Source organism: Rhagoletis zephyria, unplaced genomic scaffold (assembly GCF_001687245.7).
Source record: "Rhagoletis zephyria isolate East Lansing unplaced genomic scaffold, Rhagoletis_zephyria_1.1 Rzeph_scaffold_00721, whole genome shotgun sequence".
NCBI lineage: Eukaryota > Metazoa > Arthropoda > Insecta > Diptera > Tephritidae > Rhagoletis > Rhagoletis zephyria.
The window spans coordinates 193,199-202,610 of record NW_016157805.1 but is presented as its reverse complement, the minus strand read 5'-3'; the positions used below and the strand labels follow the sequence as shown (position 1 = coordinate 202,610).

Below are 9,412 nucleotides of genomic sequence, written 5' to 3'. Positions count from 1 at the left end.
ACCTTGTCCTTATGGGCAAACCCCGCAGAAGCTGCACGCTTCCTAGGGTTGCCGTTAGTGGAACTTGACGACAACGACTGAGATACCAACCGATCTGGGCGGGGTTGTTGTAGCCGCTACAACAACAACAACTAAGTCGATAACAAAATCAAGTATTTAATCGATTATTATACCGATAACAATATTCATTATTGTATCGATAACAATATCGATTATTATATCGATAACAATATCGATTATCATATCGATTACAATAGCGGTTATTTATTCAATAACAGTGTCGATAACAATATCGATAAAAATATCGATAACAATATCAGTCTTCATCCTCATCCTTTTCTTCATGTTTATCTTTATTTTTGCATATTCCTCTTCACCTTTACCTTAAAGTGTTTAAATTTACCTTGATCTTCATTTTTGCCTGTACCTCTAGGCATCTTTGTTTTTGTTTTTATTCTCAAACCGCTAAACCGCCCCTGAATTTGACAATTTACTCCCAACCAACCAACTGCCGCTAAAGAAGTTTCACTTTATAAATTCAAGAAATTTTCTTACCCTTTCAGTTACCCTAATTCATATATATTCATTCATATATTCATATATATAATTCATATATGTTCAAGTGAGTGATTAGCGCACGCACACCGCATTAACCATTTGTATTTATTGAATTAGCTAGACTTGAAATATTTCTACGAATTGTAACTTTTGAACTGATAAAAATTAACTCGCACCGTGAAAACCCCTATCAGCCAACCGGGTAGTTGGCAACGCGTGCGCTACTCGCTCACTTGAACGATCACCAGCTGTCAAAACAACATATCTATAGACATACTTCATATCTATCTCGTGGACGGATCAGAGGAGAAATTGTATTGTTAAGAATTTTGTATTTTTTGCCGGTATACTTACCTTCCGCATCTTCGGTCTGCCCGAAAATTTGTAACTCGAAGCAAAATTAATGAACGCGAATTGAATACGAACCAAATAAACCTGCGTTGTTCTCAACCTAAATTGAAATCAGTTCGGTGTTTTTATTTCGTTGAGCTTACTCCAACTTAACAAAACGGGCGTTGAAACGGTCGCTCTAGTAATAGTGCCCTATTAGTGCCACCACGTTCCAGCCGCTGTCGTTTGCGTGTCCCCGTGCTCCATCCAGAGCGTCCTTAGTGCGAAAACGTCCGGCAGTGCCGTACAGCCGCCAGCTACACGCCGACGTCATTCCGACATTTCCAGACTGCCTTCAGCGCCGCCCAGGAAAATCAACCCATCGCTCCCGGTTGACCACACCACCTGGCCAGCAACCCCCAGGCATTGGCCGCTCCGCCGCCCACAACTAACGCAGGCCCCCAAGCCCTGCGATTTGGTCCTTCGTCGCCTCCTTTTGACACCAGCCCGCAACACTCCAGGCGGATCATCTTCATCAACCACATAAGTACCCAAAGCCCAAATAAAGCCGTAAGTAAGAAACGAATTTCTTTTAACCCCACTTACGCCCAAAAAAGGAAAAAAAATACACATACATATATATATAAAAGAAGCAATATTTGTGGAGATCTCCTATATAAATATTCATATTTTCCCGCGCAATCAGTAAACGGTGCATATTTCTATATGTACTTTCANCCCGCGCAATCAGCAAACGGTGCATATTTCTATATGTACTTTCGAACAAAGTGAAAATAACTGCGAGTATTTACTTCTCTCTCATTTTTTTCCACACATAAATTTTGATATATGAGCGCGCATACATATATGCACACACACAAACGTTCACTTAAATATTAAATAGTTAAAAGTTAATAAACTCCACAAATATCAGCTTATCTCTGACCCCTCATAAAATATTAATATATACTTATATACCTACACATATATACATTACATATATACAAATATAACAAAAAGTGCGGTAGGGTGATTGAATTTTTTTGCTCAAGCGGGTACAGTGGTACGAACACATATTTCGAAGCGACAAATTTTTCTATTACTTCTCGTGTTGCGAACACTATATTGCGGTCATTTTATTTCTCATAACTGATCAACTCACTCCCCTTTTCTCTTGATTTAACAAATGCTTGGTGCCCCTCAAATAGATAAATCAAAAAGCCCAAAGATGAGTGACGATGAAAAAACCCAAGGTACTTCCACGGAGTCCCAACGCTCAACGCGTACAAGTGGAAAGTCAGCCACGAAGAAATCCAAGCAGTCGTTCGCTTCTATTAAATTTATATCAGAAACAGATAATTTCATGGACTACTGTACTCGTTTCAAGTCCACCCCAATCCAAGACAACACCGAGTCAAGTCTGAAAATAAAAGACAATAATTGCGATAACTTTTGGAATCGGGTCCAAATCTCTTACGATACGGTCTTAGAAACTGAAGATCAGGATCTCCCCGAAGATTTCAAGTCAGCCGCGTACAATAAATACAGGTCTTGTCTTATAATGTATGAAGACACAAAAGCCCAGATAGGTGACCAACTTCTGTTACTCAAACAAAGGAGTGATCCCATTCCCCATGCCGGTACATCACAACCCAAAGAAGAAACAGGCTTCGGCTTAAAAGTCCCTCCTTGCGACACTGAGATATTTTACGGGGGTTATGAACAATGGCCGTCCTTCCGTGACATGTTCACCGCGGTCTACATTAACCACCCAAAACTCACAAATGCTCAGAAGTTGTACCACCTCCGGTACAAAACGCAAGGCAAAGCCGGCCAAATAGTCAAACAATTCCCGTTAAGTGATGACAACTTCGAACTGGCATGGGAAGCCCTAAGAGCACGATATGAAAATCGCAGAGTCTTGGTAGATAACCAAATAAAAACCCTAATGAATTTGAAACCAATTCAAGTTGAAAATAGCGAGGATATACAGAGATTACAATCTTCTGTAAATAACTGCCTTCAAATCCTCGCTACCCAGCAAGTTTCGACAGAGAGTTGGGACCCCATCCTCATCTATCTGGTCACCTCCAAACTTCCGGAGAACACAGTAACTCTGTGGGAACAATCTCTCATCTCCAGAAAAGACCTCCCCAACTGGTCCCAGATGAACCAGTTTCTGACTACTCGCTATGAGGTGGTAGAAAGAGTAGATCAGTGGCGCCCAGCCAAGGTTAAATCGATCCCCCCGCATACAAGCTACCCCAAACAAAACCCATACGCATTTAAAAGCAATAATTCACATGACACTCACAATAAATCCCATTCAAAGATCCAATCTCATATGACAGAGCAGCGCACAATGTATAAATGTGCATTATGCAAAACCTCTCAGCATCCCATTTACAGCTGCTCTCGCTTTAAAAAACTGTCAATTCAGGATCGGAAAAAATTTGTGAGAGATAATCACATGTGCTTAAACTGCTTATCCCAATCGCATTTAATTAAAGATTGCAGAAGCCCTCACAATTGCGCTCATTGCCAAGAACGGCACAACTCATCACTCCATGATGACGCACTCTCAAAAAATTCATCAACTCCCCGAGTGCATAAGGCCTCATCTCAAGTGGCAACTACCACCTCCACCAGTGCCAGTCTCCAAACTCCCCAGTCTCTGGAAGAACAAGACGAGCAACCCTCGTGTTCAAATAAGTCCCAGGTACAATCCTTCTACTCCGAAAATGAAAGTAAAGTACTACTCCCGACGGCAATCGTCTCCGTTGAACACAGAGGGGAACTCTTCAAACTAAGAGCCCTCATTGATCAGGGCTCAGAACGGAGCTTCATCTCCTCCAAAGCGCAACTCAAATTGAGACTACCATGTCGAACCTCCAATTTCGAAATCTCAGGAATGGGTGGAAGGGTAGTCCAAACCTCGAAAAAATTATGCTCTCTGGTTCTTGTCTCAAACGATTTATCCACACGGATTAAAGCACAAGCAATCGTCCTCCCACAGCTAACCAAATTGCTACCCAAGTTCCAACCCACTCAAGAACAACGGGAAAAATGGTCTCATCTCACCTTAGCAGACGCCAATTGCCACTCCCCATCCCAAATAGACTTAGTCATTGGCAGCGACCTGATCCCACAAATTGTGCTAGAAGGGGTTGAAAAACTCTCCAAAAACTTATTAGCACAAAACACCATATTTGGGTGGATCCTTAGTGGTCAAGTCCCCAATCAAATAAGCTCGTTTTCGACCCAAGTAGACGAAGTCTCAAATGAGAATCTCGATTCCCAACTTCGAAAATTTTGGGAACTGGAAGAAATCCCCACTCCCAAATCTCTCAACTCTGAGGACCGAGTGTGTGAAGACTTTTATATATCCACCACATCACGCACATCTGATGGTCGTTACGAAGTGCGACTCCCATTTAAGCACAGTTTCCCAGACCAACTCACCTTAGGTCGATCCCGTGCCCCAGCTCTCCAGCAATTCCTCAGTATGGAGAAAAATCTTCTCAAAAAAGGCGAGCTAAAATCCCAGTACGACCAAGTCCTCGAGGAATATATAACACTAGGTCATATGGAAGAAACAACTTCCTATGAGAAATCCTCAGGAAACAAATACTCGTCATTTTATTTACCCCACCACGCGGTTGTAAAACCTGAAAAAAGAACGACAAAGGTGCGTGTTGTCTTTAATGCATCGAAAAAATCAACTTCCGGTAACTCGTTAAACGATGTCCTCTACACCGGGCCAACCCTCCAACCCGATTTGATGCTATTAATCCTCAAATGGCGCACGTACCAATTTGTCTTTAATGGCGATGTAGAAAAAATGTACCGCCAAATACTATTACACGATGAGGACCAAGATTACCAGAGAATCATATTTCGCTCCTCCCCAAAAGGTCCAATTCAAGATTTCAAACTAAAAACCGTCACGTTTGGTCTCAACTGCGCCCCTTATCTCGCAATACGCACCCTTCACGAACTCTCTAAAGATATAAAAGACACACTCCCGATGGCGTCCCCAATACTAATGAGCGAAACATATGTAGACGACATACTTTCGGGTGGGCACTCTATCCTCTCAGCCTCTGAATCCCTTTCTCAAGTCAGACAAGCTCTTCTGTCGGCAGGCTTCCCCCTCAAGAAAATCACGGCCAACCATCCTGATATCCTCAAAACCGTTCCCATCGCCGACGTGCTCGATTCACAGTTTCTCGAATTCGAAAAGGCAAGTACGACGAAAACGCTCGGGATTCAATGGAATGCCATAAAAGATGCATTCTCATATACCGTTGAGTCCATCCCAGTAACCACAGCGAGCACGAAGCGACAAATCCTCTCCTCTGTCGCCAAACTTTTCGACCCCGCAGGATGGCTAGCGCCGAAATTGATTCAAGCCAAAATTCTCTTGCAGGAGCTATGGCTTGATGGAACCGACTGGGATGAACAGGTAAAACCCATCCGTCTCGTCAAGTGGACGCAGTTCGCGAACAACTTAAAAGCCATAACAGCAATCCAAATTCCTCGTTGGGTGAACTATTCTCCAGGCCAACCTGTTGAGCTGCATGGTTTTTGCGACGCGTCTGAGAAGGCATATTGCGCCAATATTTACGTCAGAGCGATACGAGAAGAAAACATAACGTGTCACCTCCTAGTCTCTAAAGGCAAAGTGGCGCCCCTAAAAACCACCAGCTTACCACGTCTCGAACTATGTGGAGCCCTTCTTCTAGCCAAACTAGTGTCGGTCGTCCAATCTCAGCTCAATCTCCACCCGCAAGCTTTGATTTTGTGGTCTGACTCCGAAATTGTGCTCTCATGGTTGGAAAAGCCACCCCATACCTGGAAAACCTTCGTATCGAATCGAATCGCGCAAATAATCGATCTGGTCGGAAATGCCACCTGGCGGCATGTACGAACTCACGATAATCCCGCCGACATGGGTACAAGAGGATGTAAACCTCTCGACTTGGCAGCCTCCTCACTGTGGTGGAAGGGTCCGGAATGGCTCACCAGCCCCGCGGAATCTTGGCCGAAAGCTTCACGACGCACAATCAACAATCCACCCGAAGTACGCCGAATTGAAGCGTTACACACCACCGAAGAAGAACCCGACATTCTGGATCGTTTCTCCTCCTTCCCACGCGCACTCCGGGTTTTGACTCACGTTTTTCGATTCATACGGACTCTGAAAACCCGAACAAGCCACATAATAGTTCACCCTTTACCTCTGGCGCACGATGACTTCCGAAACACTAAAGTCCAGCTCATCGCCTTAACTCAATCTCGATATTTCTCCAATGAAAAGAGGAATTTGTTAGCTTCGAAGCCGATCGATAAACGGAGCCCGCTTCTCACCTTAAACCCATTTCTGGACAAAGATGGACTTCTACGTGTGAACGGTCGACTGGCGCACTCAACGCTAAGCTACAATGAACGCCACCCCATCATTATTCCCGAGAAATCCCGATATGCTGCACTCTTTTTACGCTTCCTGCATGAGCTGCTCTTGCACGCCGAAACCCGTCTTATGCAGCAGGCGATCAGACAGGAGTTTTATATCCCTCGGCTCAAGCCACTCATAAAAAAGTGCATTTTTCAATGCAAACCCTGCACTGTCCACAAGCAGCAAATGCGCTCACAAATAATGGCAGCCTTGCCACCCTCACGATGCACCTTCGCTCCGCCCTTCACCACAACGGGTGTTGATTTTGCTGGCCCCTTTCAGGTGAAGGCTTCCATGCTAAGATCGCCCACCCTCGTGAAAGGCTACGTGGCCGTTTTTGTATGCTTCACGACAAAAGCGGTTCACCTTGAGTTGTGCTCGAATTTAACTTCAGAGGCCTTTCTGGCTGCATTTGCTCGCTTTGTTGGCCGGCGAGGCTATCCCGCCACCATGATGAGTGACAACGGCAAAACCTTTGTCGGTGCCAAAAGAGCCACTGAGAAGGAGTTTATCACCTTCTCGAAAGAAGTATCCCGGGAAATCGTCAAAAGATATGCCGCTCAAGGTATAAACTGGAAATTTATTCCCCCCAGCGCCCCTCATATGGGTGGTTTATGGGAATCCGCAGTCAAAAGCTTCAAAACGCATCTCAAGAAGACTGCCGGATCACATAAATTCACCTTCGAAGAGTTTACCACCCTATTAATCAGAATAGAAGCCGTGTTAAACTCACGACCCATCTCTCCCCTATCTCAGGACCCCTCAGATTTTACCGCACTCACCCCCGGGCATTTCCTTAAGGGATCCCCCCGGTTGTCTCTTCCTGAATCGAACCATGAAAACTTATCTCTACTCAATCGGTGGGAAAAGGTCAAAGTTCTACACCATCAGTTTAGCCGACGATGGAAAGAGGACTATCTCAAGGACCTGCACAAACGGCACCGATGGAAAGACACCCGTATTGAGCCGAAAGTCGGCGAGTGCGTCCTCATCAACGACGATACGCTTCCGCCCACTGAGTGGCGCCTCGGACGCATCGAAAGGACACGGCCCGGCCCCGATGGCCACATTCGTGTTGTCGAGGTACGCACTCAAACCGGCATTCTCACACGGCCGATAGTTAAATTATGTTTTTTGCCACCGGCCGAACTTCCACTCAGTCCCAATGCGACCGAGTAACCCTACACCATCATCATGATTCTGTACCACTTATGCCACAAACCGCTTGATCGTAAACTTGTCTCGCCTTCAATCACCATACGCGCCTTTTCCCCAAAATAACAATTATATACTTCTCTGTCTCATGACCCACGATACTCGATATACGTCCCACTAAAATTATATATCTACACAACTATTTACAGGCGTGAATGGATTCAGCACCCACACCAGCACCAAGAACTTCACTCCGCTCGCAGGTGTTTGTGGCCGCTAGCGACCGCGGGGGGCGCCCAAGCCCTGATTATCAGAAGTGCCGAGTTTGCGCGCGTCACCACGCGCTACGAACATGCCCGCTCTTTAGAAGGATGCAGCCAGCGCAGCGGTACTTGTTGGCGCGGGCCCATAACTACTGCACCAACTGTCTGGCACTGTCGCACGCTACCAGCGAATGCACATCCCAGATCACGTGCAGGATATGTGCACTGCCGCACCACACGATGCTTCATCGGGCCCCGCCGCCACCACAGCCACATCGCCGTACCACCGCACCTCCAACTCAAACACCTCCGACACCGGCCTCCCGCTCAAACGCTCGCGATCGTCGCAACCCACCTACCCAGGCCGCTACCCATCGCTACAATCCGACTGCAGCCACCATTCCACAACCACGCACCGTCAAACGTTCGGCAACAGGGCTCCATACCGCTGCATTCCGAGAAAAGATGGCAAATCGGCTTATGGATGAGGCCATTAGAGCGCTGGAGCAGCTGAAAGTGGCACTAGCCGTCTAGCGCGCCTAGGCGGGGCAGGATGTTCAAGTGAGTGACTAGCGCACGCACACCGCATTAACCATTTGTATTTATTGAATTAGCTAGACTTGAAATATTTCTACGAATTGTAACTTTTGAACTCATAAAAATTAACTCGCACCGTGAAAACCCCCATCAGCCAACCGGGTAGTTGGCAACGCGTGCGCTACTCGCTCACTTGAACGATCACCAGCTGTCAAAACAACATATCTATAGACATACTTCATATCTATCTCGTGGACGGATCAGAGGAGAAATTGTATTGTTAAGAATTTTGTATTTTTTGCCGGTATACTTACCTTCCGCATCTTCGGTCTGCCCGAAAATTTGTAACTCGAAGCAAAATTAATGAACGCGAATTGAATACGAACCAAATAAACCTACGTTGTTCTCAACCTAAATTGAAATCAGTTCGGTGTTTTTATTTCGTTGAGCCTACTCCAACTTAACAAAACGGGCGTTGAAACGGTCGCTCTAGTAATAGTGCCCTATTAGTGCCACCACGTTCCAGCCGCTGTCGTTTGCGTGTCCCCGTGCTCCATCCAGAGCGTCCTTAGTGCGAAAACGTCCGGCAGTGCCGTACAGCCGCCAGCTACACGCCGACGTCATTCCGACATTTCCAGACTGCCTTCAGCGCCGCCCAGGAAAATCAACCCATCGCTCCCGGTTGACCACACCACCTGGCCAGCAACCCCCAGGCATTGGCCGCTCCGCCGCCCACAACTAACGCAGGCCCCCAAGCCCTGCGAATATATATGTCATTGTCTCCATTTTCGTCTTTATCTTCACTTTTGCCTTTTTTTTTTACTTTATCATTATCATTTATTTCTTCATCTTCATATTTATCTTTATTTCAAAGCTTAATTTCAAATACGAAGTGAAGCAACATGCGAAACATGTCAAATGGAACATGTTGCAGCAACATATATACAAATACGGAAATGTTTAAACGACGGCTGTGGCCGTAATTTTCAATCAATTTTGAAACCATAAAAACTTTGCTCATCTACAGAAAAATGTCTTTCCAATGGTGTTCTTGGTTTGAAAATCGGTTCGGTAGAATCACCAAACGAACGGAGACAAAATTCATGTTAGC

The 9,412-nt window shown here is 45.6% G+C and overlaps 2 protein-coding genes across 3 annotated transcripts; both read left to right on the top strand.

Annotated features, from left to right (window-relative positions):
• Nucleotides 1-615: 615 nt before the first annotated feature.
• Nucleotides 616-9,101, top strand: LOC108361244 (uncharacterized). The gene is made up of 2 exons (XM_017613818.1): nucleotides 616-1,458; nucleotides 7,711-9,101. Exon 2 carries the CDS (start codon nucleotides 7,717-7,719, stop codon nucleotides 8,296-8,298), a length of 582 nt encoding a protein of 193 aa, XP_017469307.1. The 5' UTR covers nucleotides 616-1,458; nucleotides 7,711-7,716; the 3' UTR covers nucleotides 8,299-9,101.
• Nucleotides 1,867-7,717, top strand: LOC108361243 (uncharacterized). 2 transcript variants are annotated; one of them, XM_017613816.1, is made up of 2 exons: nucleotides 1,867-5,726; nucleotides 5,775-7,717. In XM_017613816.1, the coding sequence occupies exons 1-2, from the start codon at nucleotides 2,075-2,077 to the stop codon at nucleotides 7,523-7,525; spliced, it is 5,403 nt and encodes a 1,800-aa protein (XP_017469305.1). In that variant the 5' UTR covers nucleotides 1,867-2,074; the 3' UTR covers nucleotides 7,526-7,717. The 2 variants fall into 2 exon arrangements, with proteins under 2 accessions (XP_017469305.1, XP_017469306.1); XM_017613817.1 differs by having other exon boundaries at nucleotides 1,867-5,729; nucleotides 5,778-7,717.
• Nucleotides 9,102-9,412: the final 311 nt, after the last annotated feature.